Source organism: Equus asinus, chromosome 20 (genome assembly GCF_041296235.1).
Source record: "Equus asinus isolate D_3611 breed Donkey chromosome 20, EquAss-T2T_v2, whole genome shotgun sequence".
Taxonomy (NCBI): domain Eukaryota; kingdom Metazoa; phylum Chordata; class Mammalia; order Perissodactyla; family Equidae; genus Equus; species Equus asinus.
This window is the reverse complement of record NC_091809.1, coordinates 111,851,656-111,871,787: the sequence shown is the minus strand read 5'-3', so window position 1 is coordinate 111,871,787 and position 20,132 is coordinate 111,851,656. Positions and strand designations below refer to the sequence as shown.

Here is a 20,132-nt window from a genome sequence, read left to right as displayed (position 1 = left end):
AAAGATGGTAGGTACATACACTCAGGCAATAAAGTTTATTTTGCATCATTGGTATGTTATGGAAAGTTACGTAAAATTGAATTTCTATCAATTGAACATTTAAATGCATGGGTTAGCATTTACTAGTTAACATCTAGTAACTATTCCATGTGTAGTGAACTTGACTATACCCTGGAGCAAAGAAGAAATACCTACCTTCTAAGGGCTTAAGTATGAGAGCAGAAATAGGATATACACTAATAAAACATTTACATAATAATTCCAGAAAGTGTACGCTCTTTCCTTCGCACCTGCCACAGTGCCTGTCACGTGGTAGATCCTCAAATATTATTGAGTGAATGAATGTATTGGTGGGTGGTACAGGCTGCCAGTGCTCTAAGGATTTAGAGAGATGGCAGGTCATCTTGGGGTGGACCAATGAGGGAAGATCTTAAATTGGATCTTGAGAAGGACTTGAGTGAATGGGTGAAGGATGGGGTTAAAAATGAACTTGTGTGCTCGAGGGATGAAGAAGATTGACTTATGTAGAATAATGCTTTAATCTACGGTGAGATAAAATCAGGAAGTTTGGGTAGGGTCCAGATTGTCGGCAGACCCTTCTGGTAGACATACATTTAAGGGAAGGGACTGTGTCTTTTTCATATTCCTTGCACAGGGTCTGGCACATAGAATGGGCTCAATAAGTATTTGTTGGCTGACTAATTGACTGACTGACTAGTGGAAACCTTCGAATGGCAGCTCCCATGACGTTCCCTTCAGCTGTGATGTCTTAGGAACCATGGCTGTGACTGGGGGCTGGGATGTCAGCTGCAGGGGAGGAGGATCCAGTGCAGTCTGGGAGCTCTCGCAGCCGGAGGAGAGGATGGAGGGTCCAGCTGGGAATGGAGAGGAATGGTGCTTTCAAGGGAGAGTGGCTGAAGCCTAGGTTCCCCTTCTCTGTCCGGAAGCAGAGCCTGAGATGGGGCTGCAAGGGACTGAGTGAGGGAACACTCTCAGGTGAGGCCCTGAAGGAGTGAGGGAAGCAGCACCGCGCACAGGAAGACGCTGGCCAGGTGCTGTGTTCAGGGGAAGTCTAGCCCGTCTGGAGTGGGAGGCACACCAGAGCTGCCCCTCCAGGGCGAGGAGATTGGCCTCATGTCCCGCCGTCAGTCAGTGGCCACGGGCCGGCCACCAGGAAGGAGGGAAGAGATCTTCACCTCACAGACATTTCCTGACTAGGTGACTGGTTCCTTTTAGCCAACGGCAGCTCTTGGCAGAAGGGTCTGCTGTGAGGTGTCAGCCACCAGGAGCCTTGATGAGTGGACACCCAATAAATTTCATTGAGTGAATAAGCAATTGGTGGGAGAGAGGTGAATAGGAGGTACGGGTTTGAACTTTCCCTGAGATAGTGGGTGGCTGTGAAAGAAGGGGGACACTGACAGAAAGGAGGAATGGGGAGGATGCGTCAGCCTGCGCAGAAAGTTGGGAAATTTTGCTTCAGACACATTGAACTTGAGGTCATGGCAGAAAGTGTACGGCAGAGACACAACACTATAGTGATGAGGAGCACAGTTTCTAGAACCAAATTCATATCCCAGAACCACCACCTACAAGCTGCAGGATCTTGGGCAGGTTATTTAATCTCTCTGTGCCTCAGTTTCCTCACCTGTAAATGAGGATCATGATATTGTCTACCTCTTAAAGTGTTGAGAGGACTAAATGAGTTAATACCTATAAATCATGTAAAACAGTGTCTGGCTAATCGTAAGCATTATGTGTAGTGGGCTTTAAGGCATTCTGCATAGAGAAGAGAAAGCTAAGGCCAAACTGGGGCTCGCGACCCCACGGAACTTGGAGGCACTCACTCGGGCTGTAGCCTTTCTTGGTGAGAGTCTCTAAACCTGGGCCCTGCAACGCTTCCCGCCAGCCGTGGCAGGCTGGCTTCTCGCTGTGGCTGATCTCTGGCTCGTCTCACTCTTCTTCAGCTGCTTTTCAGTCTTTCCCGTCACTTAATAACCAACACCCTGCAGTCAAGCCTCTGCTCAGACACCCACACGGATTCCGTTTCTCTGGTTGGACTCTGAGCTCGGCTCTAGGGCTCCCTAATGAGCACAGGACTTCAGGGATGGGGGGAGAAGCCAGCATTCGGGGAGTGACTTCACTGTGTTAGGTACGTTTCCACGTGAGACGTGGAGGCCTCATCAGGTGGTGGAGTGGCGCCCACTACACACTCTGTAGATGAGAAGCCAGACGGGCGGGGAGGCATAACTCGTCTAGGGTCACCAAGTAATGGAGCTCAGATTCAAACCTAGTTTGAAGGTTTATACCCTTTCCACTAAGCAGAGCGTCTGAGCCAGAGGGCGTCCAGATGGCGGGTAGACTGCTTTCAAACTATAAGAATTTACTAACTTATTTTCCCAGCAAAAGATTTTTTTTTATTTTCGGAGAGATACTTACCATGTGTCTTCTTGCTTCTCCTCCTCCTCTTCTTGCTCCGTTTTATATTTATAGTGGTGAAATTCACATAACATAAAATTAATCATTCTAAAGTAAACAATTCAGTACCATTTAGCATATTCTCAATGTTGTGCAACCACCATTTGCTTCTATCTGGTTCCAAAACATTTCCATCATTTTGGAATATACCCCTCCCCATTCAGTTTTCCCCATCACCCCTCCACCCAGCCCCTGGCGGCCACCAGTCTTCATTCTGTTTCTGTGGATTTGCGTATCCTGGATATTTCATATAAATGGAATTAAACAACATGTCGCCTTTTATGTCTGGCTTCTTTCACTCAGCATAATGTTTTGAGGTTCGTCCACACAGCAGCATGTGTCAGTCCTTCATTCCTTTTAGTGCTGAGTAAGATTCCACTGCCTGGATATTCCACGATTGCTTTATCCGTTTATACGTTGCTGGGCATTTGATTTCTACCTTTTGGCTTTTGTGAATTGTGCTGCTATGAACATGTGTGTACATCTATTTATTTGAGTACTTATTTTCAATTCTTGGAGGTTTACATGAACTTGTTAACTTGTAGCTGATTTTCTGATTCTAATTCCTATCAATTTCAGATTTATAAAGTGACAAAATACAGTAACTAATTTCTGTAAAAATAGTTTTCTTTTCTTGGAGACTTAATCATATCTATAATCTTCTAGTTTTAATTTATTCTGCAAGTTTCGCTCATATTTTTGCCCACTGCATGTGTGTGCGCATGTATGTGTGTGAGTGGGTACATGAGAGAGAAAGAGAAGGGAAGGTTTGCTTTTCTGGGCGTTTAATCTAGCCACTCTGGGGCTTGAAGGCCATTTACAACCACTGGCTCAGGTTTCTTATCGATACTAGCAGATTTTATGTAAAGTACCATTTCTAGGTCAAACAGCCCATGCTTCTTTCAAGGTAAGTGCTGGTAGAGAAGGGTTATTTGGAAATTTGGGCAGACAAATAAATGCCACTATTTTCAGTTACGTGCAAATAAAATTTTATTTCTCTCATTAGGACGAATAAAGAGAAGATGAGGGAGGGATCCTTGTATTTTTGTAATTTATATGAAAAGAAAATATAATTTAAAATAAATTCAATGCAGAAATAAAATAAATAACTGAGGTGCAAATTATTTATTTATGAAATGGAACCCCTTGGAAAGAGAAGAATGCTGACAGCCACTTAGTATGCGGTGTGTTAACCCCTGTTCCTACCCTTACATGTTCAAAGTCAGACAGAGTAATTTAGTTGCATTCCCATTAATATTAGCGGGAATTTTGAAACACAACTTCCTGCACACATCTTTGAAAATGTATAGGTTAAAGTAAACTGTTAATGAAAAGCTGGTTTTCATTTTTAGTGAAGTAGTTTGAACGTCTCACCAAAGATGTCCTAGAAGGCACCTTCGTTCCAGTCTCAGGAGAAGAATTATGTATAAGGTTACTTTTTGGAGGTTGTCATCTTTAAAGCAACATGGATAATAAATCATGCTTTTTTAAATAGGGTTTTCCGACCCTAAAGAACACGAGAGTTAGGACCCATGTTGTTTGTAGTGAGCAAAGGACCTTGGGCTCTTTCGATGGGCCCTTTAAGCCCAGTGCTCTGATCAGGGATAGAGGCACACTAAGGTGAGTTTTAATTAGGACTAAACTGTGGTATTACTCTTTCATACCTGAACATCTGTTCCCTTCAGAAATGATGATTTATGCAGGCTATCAGAGCAGACAGCTTGCTACAGCTTATGTCACGGTTAGTGGGAAGCTGGTGGTAGCATTTCAGAAAACCAGCATCTAAGTGGAGGCTGGCCAGTATGTATGATACAGGTAACAGGGAGGGAGCAGGATGCGTCCATTCTTAATTTTGAAGCCAAATATTGACTTGACTTAAAAAAATTCTCTTCTAGACCATCTGTTGTTAATGAAGAAAGTAACTTGGACAATGAATGGGGTGATGCTTCCTACTGATGTCAAAAGACAGAAAACCAAGCCTGTTCTTTCCATTAGAATGAAGAAACTTACTGAGAAGACCTCAGTCCGAATTCTGTTCTTTAAGAATGGGATGGGGCAAGATGGGCATGAGATTACAGTGGAGAAGGAAACAATGAGGAAGGTAATTGTGTATTAAATATTGAAGTATAAATGAAATTTCAAAGTTTTTATGGATTTTGAAGTGTGTTGTTTTTTCCTTCTAGCTCTCAATGTCAACTAATAAACTGAAATATCAGGAAGGCATCATATAGAAGGCAAAAATTCAGCTATTTAGAAGTATGCTCATTGTACTAACAACAAAAATGACCTTAGTAAAGCAGCAATATTTCAGGAAATTATTTGGCTAACATAGTTGCCCATTTACCTAGGTAAAAGTCATTTACACTTAGGGAAACATTCTGGTTGTTACAATATTTTATAAGATATTTAGATTGAAGCCAGTCTAACCTAGTTTCAAACCTCAAATCTGCCCCTTTTCATTTTGAATAGCAGTAAGACCTAGAAGCACCCTTGCTCCTCAAAAGAATAAGTAAAGTCTGAAATAACTGAGATTCACTTTAAAAGGATCCATGTACATTTTTAAAAGCAAATCTGGATGAGCCTAAGAAAAATCATGTAACAATCAAGCAAACTTTAAAAAACAAATTTTAAAGTATTACTTGTCATATAAATGCATTTTTTAGAAGGTGCTTGTACTTCCCAGATCATCTTTGATATTAAAAAAATATGGAGAAACTAATGGAAATTAAAAAAAGAAGTTTTTAAAGATGAGGATTTTTCAGCCAATCTTAAAGCAATCTAATAATAATAATAACTAAAATTTATTCAATATGTACTAGAGAGACAGTAAAACATAGTCAAACTGTCCAGGTTTTAATCCTGGCTTTGTCATCACTGTCTGTAAGACATCGGACAGCTTAGCTTCTCTGAGCCTCAATTTCTTCCCCTAAAAAATGGGAATGACAAACATGAGGTTCCATGTGATGTTATGTTGGGAATACAATGCTTGGCACTTGAAGGTTCCTAGTAAATATTTGCCATTTTTATCTTTAGGACTCATAAATACACATCTAATAGTTAGAAATTATTTTTCTTATTAATGGGAAACATTTATTATGAAATAAAGATAAATGTAAGTCATTTTGTTATGCCAGACTATTTTCAAAAAAATATTGCTTGAAACAGGTGAATAGTTGACTAGATATTGGAAATTTTTATCAAAATATCTATTTCCTCATTTACTTCTTTTTGTGTAACAAAGAGCATTACTGAGGAGCTGGGAAGTCAGATTTTATTTCCTTCTTATCTGCAGATTTGGATTATGAGTAAAACAAAGGATATTACACACACCGAGCAAATTGCTAAGGCAAGTTGTAGCATCTTCCCTGGAGATTTTGAAAAATAGAGAAAATGGAAATATCTCTTGGATTGTTAAAATGCAGTCATTCCTGGAGATGGAAGCTGGATTAGATAACCTCTTGAGTTCACTTCAGTTCAATCTCTGTAATTCTGTGCCTCGGTGGTAAAATTCGGGTAATAGTCACCCTTTCAGATTACATGTTCTTAGATGAAAGGTTGAGTGTAAATAAAGAGGTCACTGCTGTTTTGCTTTTTGACTCTAGAGAGCAGTTTACTTAAAACTGGATGATCAAGGAATTCTTCAGCTTATTATTTTTTCTTCTTACAACTTGTAGAATTTAAAGAACCTTCACAATTTATAAAACTCGGATAGGACATGATTCAGTAATAAATGTTTTTATAAATATGTGTCTAAATATCACTTTTAAGAATGAGGTAGGGGGCCAGCCCTGTGGCCAAGTGGTTAAGTTCACGTGCTCCGCTGCGGTGGCCCAGGGTTTCGCTGGTTCAGATCCTGGGCGCAGACATGGCGCCGCTCATCAGGCCACGTTGAGGCGGTGTCCCACATGCCACAACTAGAAGAACTTGCAACTAAAATATACAACTATGTGCCGGCAGGGATTTGGGAGATAAAGCCGGGAAAAAAAAAAAAAAAAAAAAGATTGGCCACAGTTGTTAGCTCAGGTGCCAATTTAAAAAAAAAAAAAAGAATGAGGTAAAGGAGAGGAGGCAACAGAACTGGTCTTGGGTGTCAACAGCACTTTCTGTAGGGAAAAAAATAAGGCTAGCTAATTATTTTGTAGATAAAATTTAAATTTTGAAAACCCTTTTGATAATCACAGGATAATGCTCTATTTATAGATTAAATACCAAGTCAGTTATAGGAATAAAAAGATGACAGTTATAGAAGAAGCAAATAATGTTTTCTTTTATGATAAAATCTTAGGAATGTCTGGGACTAATAGGTGTTTTTAGATTATTCCTAAGAAGTATGAAACCTCAGTGGAGTGTAAAGGACTGTAATATGGGGGCAATGAGGGCAGTGGAGGAAGAGTTACAGGTGGTAAAATGGGGCAGTTAAAGCATGGAAGTCCTTTCTGGGCTCAGAATGGAGCCGGGGGAAACAGCTGCATTTCAGTCGTAAGGACAAAATCAAAAGGATATCCACTCATTTATTTTAGGAAGTTAAGTGATTAAGAAGTTTGAGATGAGGGCCAAAGTGATATAATTCTTTGCTAAACTCTAGAATACCAGAACTGTGACCCGTGCCTTGGAAACTTGAATCAGATGGCTTTAACATTACTTGGTGTGGTTTCAGTAACCACACAGCACCTGCTGCTGTGGAATGGGCTCAACATATACGTCCATGGGTTGAAAAGGTATTAAGAAAAATTTGTGGACACAAGATGCAAAGTAATTGGAAAGTGAAAAATGTCTGCTCCGGACACAAATTTTTAGGGTCAGCGTTGTGGTGGATAAGTTTGATTTTCCCAATTATCTCTTGATTCATTGTCAGAGAAGTGGTATTAAGCTGTGTTGATTCTTATATTATCCAGGATAGCATCTCCTTTATAAGAAATCTTTATTTTTTTCTTAGCTGTTAATAATGATATCTTATTTGTTTTTTGCTTGGCTGTCTATATACTATCACTAATGGCATGAGATTACAATGGTGAAGAAAATGATGGAAAAGAGAATAAAATGCATGAAACAATGAAAAAGATCTGTCTCCTCAGTCCGGTTTGAATTGATTGTTCTCTGTGACCTCTGTCTGCCCTCGGACCTCCCTTCACCATCCACCTGGGGATTATCTTTCCCTCTCTCCTGTTGGATCCCTCACTCCTAGTTCCCTACTCTTCCTCTGTCTTTGTTTACTCTATTGTGCACATATTCCAGCGGCTTTCTGAGAAGGAGACCATAGGGGTAAATGTTTTGAGATTGTGGGAAATCCTTCTTTCCTCTAAATATTAATGCTCCCTTGCGTCTTGTTTCCAGTGTTGCTCTTGAGAAGTCAGATACCATAATGATTCCTCATCCTTTGTAGGTGACTTGCTTTTAATTTTTCCTCTCTGAAATCATTTAGAATCATCTCTTTGTTCCCAGGGCTCAGAAGTTCTTTTCAAGATGTGCTGGATACACAGCATGACTTTTCAGTCTGAAAAGTCTCATCCTTCTCTTTTGAGAAATTTTGTTGAACTTTTTCTTTGATATCATTTTTCTCTACTTTTTCAGTTCTGACTTTAGGGAACTCCTCCTCTTATGTGTTGGTTTTTCTGAATGAACTTCTGCTTTTCTTGTGGGGAGATTTCCTTATCTTTACCTTCAACCCAATGAGTCCATTGCCTCTGCTCCCCGCACTTGCTCTGTTTTCTCTGAGTATTTGTGTTGTTGTTGTTTCTGGTCTTTCATGTTTTGGGCTTTTCTCCAAGATGAGTTGGCCTTCCATCGGTGTTTAAAAGTGAAGAGCTGAGACTTGACTGAAGAGCTCCTGGGCACAGGTGTGTCTTATTGACGGAGGGGTTTCATCGGCAAGTGTTTTGACTAGGCGTGTCCTTTTTGGGAGGTCCCTAATTGTCAGTGTGTGTCTTTTCTCTGGAGCTAATCAGTTTCTCCAGATAGAATCTGCCAATTTGAGCAGTCTAGTGGAGAAGGGGGCTAAGAGTGCACTTTCAGTCTGTCGGTTTTCATTCAGTTCCCCTCTTTTCAGTCAGGTACCCTCAGCCTCCACTCTGCCTGGTCCTCTGACTCCACAGTCCTCTGGATGAGCCCCTCCGAAGCTCCCATCTTCTGTTCAGACGGCAGAAGTACAGCTGCCTGAGTGCTTGGTGTTGGGAGGGGCTCTCTGGGTTTAACTGCTTTTTATAGAAATAGTCAACTTTGGGGCCGGCCTGGTGATGCAGTGGTTTACTTTGTGCACTCTGCTTAGGCTGCCCTGGGTTTGCCAGTTTGGATCCCGGGCATGAACCCATGCACCGCTTATCAAGCCATGTTGTGGTGGAGTCCCACATACAAAATAGAGGAAGATGGGCACAGATGTTAGCTCAGGGCATCTTCCTCAGCAAAAAGAGGAAGATTGGCAGCAGATGTTAGCTCAGGGCTTATCTTCCTCAAAAAAAAAAAACAAAAGAAAAAGAATAGTCAACTTGTTTTAGCCCTACTTCTTAAACGTACCCGAAGGCTCAAATTTCTGAGCCTTTCTGCAGTTCTGCAATACAGAGCAAGTTTACTTCTTCTAGCTTAAGTTTCGACATTTCTGGTCTGTTAAATTATTTACCACTTAATTATCTTTCTTTTGGCTTCCAGAATTTTTGTTATTGTTATCTCCTTTTTGATTCTCTCTTTTTAAATGGCAAGTGTCAATCTTTTATTTAACATTGATAAAGCTGGTTTTTTTAGATGAAAAGATAATTCTAATATCCTTTTCCTACCCCAGTGGATTGTTTTACCCAGTTGCTTGGGGTTTGTACATCCCACTTTGGAAAACATAGTTTCAAGCTACGTGTATGAGAACAGGATGCTTCCTTCTGTCATCTGGAAGGACTATATGCTCATAGGCAAGGAGCCTGCAACATTTCTCAAAGCATGGGCCACACAGCGCCTGCGTCAGAATCGTCTGGACTATGTGTTAAAAATTCAGACTTCCGGGCCCCACCCTAGGCCTGTTGAATTAAGAATCTCTTGAGTGTGGGGCCTGGGGATCTGACTCTCAACAAATGTCTCCAGATAATTCATAGCCCCACTAAAGTTTGAGAATTTTTGTTCTGATGTTCTAAAACTTCAAACTTCCTAATTAATGGAAATCTTCACAGTCTCCTTGTTTGTTCTCCTGTACTTCTCATGTGGTTCAAGAGAAAGGAAATGAGTTGTGTGACAGAGAAAACAGGTTATGGGAGAGAGATCACTGGTTGCTAGGTTAGAACTAGCAGAGCGAGCTCAGAAACCAGGAAGGATCTGCATGTTAGCAGGAAGGGAGTCATCTGACTTAGAAAAAATAAATATTCCCTTAATATTTGTATGTAGACATATTTCATTGTAATGACCTTCTCTGTTATTACTGAAAAACCATGTAAATATTGAGGGAATTACTCGTATATCACTGTCAAGGTGTAAATAAATAGTAGACTATGAGATGCCTTAAACCAGAGGAAAATCCAGACTTCTATGATAGTCATCATTTGTTAATTTGAAAAATAGCTCAATAAGCCTAAACAAAAAAAAAAGCTTATAGGAAAATTTTCAAGTTTAAGAAAGTCCCAATTCAACTGAAAAAAAATGCAACATGTATAGTATGATTATGATGTTCACATGCCAATCAGCAACTATAACAGCAGAGATTTTCCCAACAGTGCAGGTGAAAGAATTGAGAACATGTTAAGAGATTCAGAAGAGAGCACCTGGAGTAACAAAGTTTGATTAAGGATGCTCAACATAGATTCCGACAGGGGAGGTCATGCATGATTATTTATGTTGCAAGTTCTTTAAAGAGCTTTTTATGATATATGAGAAAAAGCCCTTTGATACTGTTATCATTTTAAAAATTAGTCTAATGTTCACACCAGGGATTAATATCAGATTAAAAAATAAGAAACCAGATTTTTAAAAGTATGGAATTTGATAATATAGTTTATTCTCAAGAGGTCATGGATTAGCCAATTGTCTTCTATTCATTTAATGGGAATTTTAGGGTTATACAATTAGATTATTTCAGAATATTATAAGTAATTATTCAGTAGTCAGAATTTTTTTTTCTTGACTGAAGTCATAAGGAAGAAAACATGTAGATTTCCTTAGCTGAAAGAAGACGCATGAGAATTTTCAGTCTAAAGATTTATGTACTTTACGGATGGTAGTTAGGGCAGAGCTTTACGTCAGGCCTTAATGCCCCCAAACAGTTGAGACGTAAGCATGATATTAAATCTGAAAGGTAAAATTTACTTTTGTTCTTTTATTAAAATTATCTTATAGTTTTTATATTTACATTTTATATTTTTAATACTTTTTAATTGCTAAGAACCTATAACAATAATGGCTAAATTGAAGGTTTTATTAAATTAATTTCCATACATATCTTCCCATTAAAGTGTCTTTGATGAACTTTGTCTAATTTGGGGACGTTAGAACCACAAAATTTTATGAAATCATTTGATTAAGCAACTCAGAAAACTGAAACGTATGGAAGTTAACCACCATAGCCAAAGTGGATCAACTGGAATAGCTAGGACTAGAATCCATTTTCTGAGTTGAAGAACAATATTTTTTTCATTATGTGAAACTGCCACAAATACTCTTTTTCTTATGTTTTTTTTTTTTTGAAGAAGAAGATTAGCCCTGAGCTAACTGCTGCCAACCCTCCTCTTTTTGCTGAGGAAGACTGGCCCTGAGCTAACATCTTCCTCTAGTTATATGTGGGATGCCTACCACAGCATGGCTTGCCAAGCGGTGCCATGTCCACACCCGGAATCCAAACTGGCGAGCCGTGGGCTGCCGAAGCAGAACATGCACGCTTAACCACTGTGCCACCGGGCCGGCCCCTATGTTTTAATTCCTATGTGTCCTCACTTAGAAATTAGTTAAAATAACCATTAAAGAAAATATGAGGCATCCGTTTACAGTCATAACACAATAACTAGTATCAGACTAGCATCCCATTTTAGACAACTGGAACCTGAACAAAGTGTCTGAGACAGCTATTTTTAGACATTAGGCAGTGAGAAGCACCGTACTATAATGCCTGAGAGAAGAGGACAAGTTCAAGTGAGTCCTACAATTTGCCCCATCTTTATACACCTGCAGGTGATTTTCACACTGTGGTGTAGGGAGACAGAATCCAAGAAAAACACAGCAGTCTCCACAAGCTGAAGAGAAAGACATCAAAATTCTGGGAGGCTGAAATGGCCGGAATTTACCAGAAAATGCCATAAATGAGGGAGCTCTTTGAAGAATAATTTCTAAAATTTACCTAGAGGTCCCCTTGTGTCTTTGGCTGAGTATTAAGTTGCTCCTGCACAGGGTGAACTCCACGGGCCTGGCACAAACAGCTACCAGGGAAAGGACAGCTGACAGGGATGTAAAAAGGAAATAGCTCTGTGCATATGCACAGAGTAGGGGTGTTTGGGACAACACTGCGAGTAAGCTCAGGGTGGGGGACATTTAGTTGTGACCAGTCAGAGGGAAGGGGTTTTGTGGAACATGTGGGGAATTCGTGACGATCCCAGAAGAGGTAATCATTATCGTGGAGAAAAGTCAATCAATAGAAACAGATCCCCAGATAGAGTTAACAGTAAAGGGCATTTCAGAAGCCGCTCTAAATGTATTCAAGGAATTAAAGAAAAACATGAGTATAATGTGAAGAGAAATGGACACTAAAAATGGACCATGGAAGTAGTAGACCTGAAAAATACAATGTGTAAAATGAAAAAAAAATACTGAATGGATTTAACAGCAGATTAGACATTAGAAAGAAAAGATCAGTGAACTTCAAGACAGGGCAATAAAAACTATCCAAACCGAAGTATAGAGAAGAAAAAGGGAAAGTCTGAACAAAGGCCTGAGTGTCAGTAGTTGGTGAGATTAATGTCAAGCAGTCTAATAGATGCATATTTGCAGCCCTAGAAAGCCTGGGGAGAGGGTGAATATATTTGAAGAAATAACGGCCAAAATATTTTCTGAGTTCATGAAAAATATCAAACCACAGGTCCAAGAAGCTCACCGAAAGCTCAAGAAATGCAAAGGAATTAGAATAGCCAAATTTGAAGGACTTGCACTACCTGATTTCAGCATTTTTTAAAGCTGAAATAATCAAGAGAGAATGGTATTGGCATGAGGAGACACATAAAGAGCAATGGAAGAAAACCGTTCAGAAATAGACCCACACATATAGGGGCAAATTCTTCTTGATAATTCAATGGGGAAAAGATAGTGTTTTTGACAAATATTGCTGAAAATTGAATATCTGTGTGATAAGAAATTACCTCCATCCCTATCTCATACCATCACTAAACTTAATTTGAAAATTGACTCTAGATCTAATCATAACAAAGTAAAACTATAATAGTTCTGAGAGAAAACATAGGAGAAAATTTTTACAATCTTGTGGTAGGCAAAGATTTCTTAGATAGGACTAAAGAGTATGAACTAAAACAAAACAACAAAACAAAAAGGATTAAATGTACCTTATCCAAGTTTTAAAAACGTCTGTTCCTCAAAAGACAGCATTAATAAAATGAAAAATCCAGCCACAGGCTGGGAGAAAATATTCAGGAAACACACATCTGACAAAAAACTTGTATTTAGAATATATGAAGATCTCTGACAACTCAATAGTAAGAAGACAAAAAATTAAAAAAAGTCAAAGAATTTGAACACTTTACTAAAAAAAGATGTAGAAATTGACCATAATCACATGAAAAGATGCTCAACATTATTAGTTATCAAAGAAATGCAAATTAAATCCACAATGAGTTACCAGTGCACACACATTAGAATGGCTAAAATTAAAAAGACTGACAACACTAAGTGTTGGTGAAAATCTGGAGTAAGTGGAAGTCTCCCAGATAGCTGATGAGAATGCAAAATGATGTAGGCACATTGCAAACCGGTTTGGCAGTTAAAAATACAGTTATCACACAATCTAGCAACCTCATTTCTAGATATTTACCCAAGAGAAATAACATATGTCAACACAACACATTCTAGGTGAATGTTCAGCTTTATTCATAATAGCCCCAACTAGAAACCACCCAAAAGTCTATCAACCCGTGAATGGATAAACAAGTTGTGGTGTGTCCATACCAAAGAATAATCTTCAGCAATAAAAAGGAACAAATATTGTGGTAAACTAAAGAGGCCAGATACGGAATATTGCTGTATGATTCTATTTATACAAAGTCGTGGAACACATAAAACCGATCTCTAGTGACAGAAGGCAGTCAGTGGTGGCCTGGGGCCAGGGGCACTGAATTGTGATTGGGAAAGAGCATGAGGAATTTTGGAGAGTAAAGGAAATACTTTATGTCTTGACGGTAGTGGTGTTACACAGAGATATTTTTCTACCTCTATTGAGCTGTACACTTAAAATAGGTACAGTTTATGTCATGTAAATTATACGTCAAAATAGTAGATTGAAAAAGCAAACAAAAATAACAATATGATTAAAATTATAAAAATTTAAAAGTAATCTGGGATATTTAATTTTTCTTAAGAAGAGATCAATTCAGAATAAAAACATCCAAGGAGTATGTATTAATAAATTACTTAGGAAATCTCTGCTGGTTATCTACTTCTCCTTCACATTTTGATGATAAAAAGCCAGAACACCTACATTTCAAATTCACAAGACATAATTCCTTTTTCAAACCATTGTCATGTTCATTACTAGTAAGAGCAAATAACCAGATTTGGCATGCATCCTATAGTCTACTTTTATGAGAATAAGACAAGTAACAGGCCAGTAAATTTATCTCCAGGATTAAGTCAGAAGAGTATCTTTAAGCTACTTAATAAGATGGATATAAATTCAGCCCAATCTCCTGGCATCTTCAGGTTAAAATAATGATCATAATCTTTATTATGAGTCATTATAAAAGGTTGGTCTTAGCAGAGAGGCATGCTAAGTGCATTTTATTACATTTTAATTCTTTGAAAATTCATAAGGTATTTGACAATCTTTCAGTTATCTCCCCAAAAAAGTCTGTAAGAACAGATTTCCTTTCTCAAAATATTTATGGTCTGTAGTTCTCTTCTACTGAACAAGTACAATTAATTGCCGAAGGTGAAATATTTTTAGTAATGCAATGCATTAACTTCATTAATTATCCATTCATTTTCACAGTTTTCAGCTTGCTAAATTTCTTCTGGAATTCTTCTCTGGTGTCTTAATTAAATGACTTGCTTTTTAGGTTTCTATAGTGAATACTGATGTAGCCTATTTGTTGTACAAACACTCATTGAGTTGGCAGAAACAATCTTCCTCATCTAAGGAATCTGGGCCCCAAATTTTTTTCTCTGTCAGTTAGGATGACTTTAGCTGCAAATAATAGAGAATCCTGACTCAAACAGATTTAATCAAAAAAGAAGCAGGAAATTCAGAGGTAGGGCAGCTCCAAGTGTATTAGGACAGTATTCCAGTTATGTTCTCTATAATTTTATGGGTTTTGTGCTCTTTCATATGTTAGTAACAGGATGGCTGCTACACAGCCTGGTACAACTTTGTCCATCTCTTCCCTATGCCTAAAGAAGCCTTTCCCAGAAGCCCTTCCCCTTGTCGCATTGGCCAGAACTAGATTGTGTCCACCCCCAAAGCATTCACTGATGAGGGGCACGGGCTCACCATAATTGACTTAGACCCATCCAGATGACTGTAGTCTTCCTGAGTCAAAAGGAGGAAGGTGAACTCTTAACCCAAATCAGGGCAGCAAGGATGAGGTAGAGATGGTTGCTGGGTGGGCAACCAAGAGTATTGCTGCAAATATGAAGAGGTTTTCATAGGACAACACAGGGTTGGTGCTCTGGTATTAAAGAGAATTCGTTTTATTAGAAAATTTTTTTCTGGAATTACACATACTTTAGTTCTAGCATAATTTTGTAAAATTGGTCAGAAATTTTATTTGCTAGGTTTATCAGACTCTTAATAACAATATAAAATTCATGATGAAATGAGTTTAAATTAGACATATATTAGCTTTTCACTCATTCATTAATTCATATTTTTATGCCTCTTAACATTTGCCAAGCACCTGGATATAAGAATACATAAAAGCAGCCATGGTCTTCTTCTCATGGAGCTTTTAGTCTAGTGATGGGGAAAGACATTTATAAAATGGTCGCATTATTGATTGTGGAGTAAGAGGCACAAGGAAATCTTCTGAGAAGAGAGAAGCAGGATTCATCTGAGTTCATACGGAGGATATTGAGGATGGTAACCTTTCAAACAGAGAGCACAGAATATGAAAAGACTGCATGGCAGAGTGAGTGGGGTGAATTCCATGAACTGAAAGGCCAGTATGTGAGAGACAGAGTGGCCTTTTAGGAGAGGTGACTGATTTTTGCTTAGCCCCCAGCCCCCACCCTGCCCCCACCATGAGAGCAGTGAGAAGTCATGAAAGGGGTTTTAGTTAGGAGTGGAAGAGTGGGTAACCTGATTTATGTTTTTGAATAGGTCACTTTGGTGCTCAGTGGAGACTTGATCATGTTTAATTGCCAGTGGAAAAATCTAGTTGAGAAGGAGAACTTGAATATACAAGAAATGGTGGATAACGTGTCCTGCTTTAAAAGTTGACAGCAAACGTGGTTCAAAGCATAGGGGGAGTATTGGCCTGAGATAGGAGCAGGGACTCCTGTAATAACTAGAGAGTAAAGGAGAGGATGGGGTACAAGTGGGGAGGCTTGTGGCTTTGGTAGCAGGAAGATGAGGCTTCAGTTTTCTCTCTGATGTAGGAAGTCATGCCATCTGCCGAAAATAAAGAGGGAAGTAGGGGAGAGGAGGCTGGGTGGAGACAAGCAGAGCAGAGATGGTTTGAAATATTCATTGTGTCAAGTGGAAGAGAGATTTGACCAAAGAAAGGAAGTAGAAGTGACCGGGCAATACTGAGGGACCATGGAGATTGGTGACCATGGATAATAGTAATGCTGATGTGTTCATTTGTGTGACTTTCTCCAAGAGCACCAGGCTTCTTGGTGTGCGCACAGAAAGTGGATAGTAAGGGTCACCCAGAGTTAGGATCTTTGTGGCAAAAGTTACCCATGATTGAGGAAGAATGGCTAGAATGAGGAAAGCTGGCACTTGGAGGTCAGGACCCTGAGGGGGTGGGGTTTGTTTCTTTGTTTAATAAGGGGATTGGGAGAAATTATCTTGAAGTGGCATTGTAAGTAACACCCCTTCCCAAACCCGAGGCTGTGTGACATGAGAAGGTAAGATCCCGGCACCTGAGAGGGCTCTGGGGAAGTCAGTGAGCTCAGGGGAAAGTCTAGTTTCCTTTAAAAGAGCTTGAGGGTCTAGTCCATTCTGGTGACTGGGGAAGGTTTTCAGAGTGCACAATGCAAAGGTTTCAGAAGTGGATGAAGGAGTTGAGGCTGCTGTATAAGGGACAAGAAAATACAGAGCTTTCTGTGAATGATGATGCAGTAGACCGGGGTAGGCAGACCTTTCTGTAAGGGCCAGACAGGTTGGCTTTATGGATCATAAGGTCTGTATTGCAACTACTCAACTCTGTTGCCGTGGTGTGACAGCAGCCATAAAAAAGGTGTAAATGAACAGTGTGGCTGTTTTCCAAGAAAACTTTATTTATGGGCACTGAAATTTGGATTTCATATACTGTGAACATATATATATATAATATTATGAATCTCCTTTTGAGTATTTTTCTTTTGACAATTAGAAATGTACAAACCATTCTTAGCCTGTCCACCAGCCAGAAACAGTCTGCGGCCAGAATTGGCCCATGGTGTATAGTTTGCTGACCTCTGCCGTGGAGGATCTTTTGAAGAGAGTATGTGGACAGGTGTAAATCAGGGCTTACACTTCCGGACATTGACTCATAAAAACATGTTAAAAGGTGTCAAGATTCTCTGTCTTTAAGGAGGATAGACCTTGTTGGGTCTGATGGCTTGTTGACTGACTGGCCCGCTTGGCCTGGGCTGATGTTGAGCTAAGCATACTCTCTTACCTGGACTAGGGTGGTGGCAAATCAGACCCAGAGGCTGTAGGCTATGTGACCCAACCGCTGCCATGGTGGCCATTCCCAGGGCTGCACACTCTGCCCCAGGTGTGCCTGGGGGTGGAGGTGACTCCCAGAACTGGGAGCAAATGGCTTAAACTAAAAAGAGTTTGTGGAAAATCTCTTCCCATGTGCCTGTCAAGAGGAGTCTGGTTTTACAACATGATGGATTTAAATTTCAGTATCAGAAGCTACAACCTAAGCTGTAAGAAATTAACAAAATGTGAATTTGTGTAAGTAATATTTTAACAAACTTAACAGGTACAGATTAGTGGAAAATGGTATTTTAATTAACCTTAATGTTGCAACAAGATGGCACCATTAAATATTTTTCCATTGTGAATTATAATAATGACCTTACAAACAGAGGCTTCATTTCAGGGCCTTTGACAGTAATTTATATTAATAAAGATTCATCTCACTGATAATTTACTCTGAGAAAATGATTACTGAAGGCTGGCATTGCTTAAACACTGCAAGGATCTTTTATCCTGGAAGTAGGGGAGAATGACAGTGTTGCTGATACATTATTAATTTCTAATATCTGATTTTCTAATGCCAGGTTTTAAACTGGTTTGACTCCTAAAACTTGGCTTGAACAAACATTTTTACTGATGTTTTAGGAGAATGAAAAGAGGAATCTTTGAGTTAGAAAGCTGTGTGATTTTACTTGATTGGTTTTTTTAAGTCTCAAAGGCAGCAATATTTGAAATAATTTTAAAAATCTATGAAATTTTAGTGAAGTAAATGGCACAATGTTTAAATAGCTCATATTTTACCTAGTTCAACTGATAAATTATAACTGGAAGATATTTAGATATTTGAACCTTCACCAGTAACTAGGGAATATAATTTGTACCAAAGGACTTCATTGAGCTTTTAAATAATAAATTTGTAATGTTGAGAAATTGAGAACTGAACATAAAGAATGGAAAGATAAGAATGTGAGGAAACTAACGAGGCTCTGTCTGTTTAGGGTCTGTGGGACCAACTCTAGATTCTTATTAGTGTTCGGAGATCATTGCCTAGGGAGGAATGTGGACTGAGTTCTCTCTTGACTATTTCTGTCAGGGATGGTGGTAGTGGTTGTGGTGATAAGAGGATAATTTTGGGCACAAAGTCACATGGAAGAAAGTGACCAATAGGAGAATTTTGCTAGTCAGAAACCAACTGTGTTAATTACCCAAAGTATTTTTTTAAAAAAGCGAAAAACAAGGATGGATCCCATGCCAGTGTCAGCCAATATTTTCTACTCTCCTTTCTGTCTCAAGTCACAGAAACACTCCAGTTTCTTCTTCTGATACCTTCTCTCTTATATTTTGGATGTTGTTTTCCAAGTATCTTTAGTAAGGTTTCAGTCCATGGGATGGGGTCCTAGGTGAACTTGTGTGTGGTGGTCACTAAAGAAATTGACCAGAGAGTGTGAGGGAAGGCAGGAGGAGTAACGTTTGGAGAGTCTTCCAGTCATTACCTTATTTGATTGGGTAGGCAAGGACCAGTCCCTGCGATGGGCCAGGCGGCTAGGGAGGGGCAGGGACAATGATAGTAGAGGGGCCATTCCAGGTTAGTGAGCATCATGTCTGCCCTGTGAGGACACGTGGGATTGGTCAGCAACTGAACTCCTGCATGGACGCCTCCAAGATGGCAGCTTGGAGGTCAGTGGATTTGCTCCCCTTGACAGTGTTTACAGTCACTTGTGAAGTACATTGCAAGATGGTTATTTAACTAGGTAGAGCATTGATATTGTGACTATTTCACCAATAAATTAGGGAGTTCACGATTATTCCTATAACTTCTTTCTTAATCACAAACAGATATGCCTTCTTCATTCTGAGAAAAACAGCAGTAGTACCCAGTTTCTGAAGAATTGCCCAAATCTCTGGACTGCAGCTGGTGTACAGGAAACACACAGTCCTGTGCAGGCCCACGGGAGTATGTGGCACATGGGAACAGCACGGGTCCCGTGTAGGAGCAGAGTGAAGTCTGAGGACCTCTGCCGACGTCCAGTAAAGGCCAGATAGTCCAAGTAAATTTGTCAGCTAGATATTTGCCTTTTCAAAGCAACACATCACTCGATATAGCAACTAGATACATCAAACCTGTCACAATGTTTGAAAGTTGTTTTCCAGACTAAAAAGAAAGCACAGCTTTCCCTCTATATACTTTAAGCTGTGTAAACATGTCCATTATCACGAAGAAAATGAGTTGGCTGGGCTAGGACTAGGACCCCGGGCTCCAGTTTTAAAGTAGGGATAAAAATGAACAGAAATGGAGATGGGGTGGCATCAACAACAGAGAGATTTCTTTTTACCATGTGATCACGTGATGAGCATTGTCCTTCAGTAGTTCTGGGTTATGCAAAAGCAGTAGTATATTATAGCTGTGAACAGTGAAAATGGAAGACAAAGTGCCTTCAATTTGGATTTGCAATGTATTGTGTATTTTTAAATGAATATGGTGAGTTTGGGAGTCACCTCCGAAAACCTGGTAAAACCTGCTCAGGTTACCTGATATCCCGGCCTCCTGTGTTGCGTTGATCTTCTCACCTGGCGAGTAGAACTTTCGCTCGAACGAGGCAGGTTTGAGTCTCCCTGATGTCAGAAA

At 39.5% G+C, this 20,132-nt stretch overlaps 1 protein-coding gene across 3 annotated transcripts in view; it reads left to right on the top strand.

The window, feature by feature from the left end:
• Nucleotides 1-20,132, top strand: part of DCDC1 (doublecortin domain containing 1) — a 428,668-nt gene that overhangs the window by 53,529 nt on the left and 355,007 nt on the right. For all 3 annotated transcript variants that reach the window (XM_070491394.1, XM_070491395.1, XM_070491396.1), the window contains one exon: nucleotides 4,371-4,576. In XM_070491394.1, coding sequence (XP_070347495.1) covers nucleotides 4,371-4,576 — 206 coding nt within the window. The remainder of the gene's footprint in view (nucleotides 1-4,370; nucleotides 4,577-20,132) is intronic.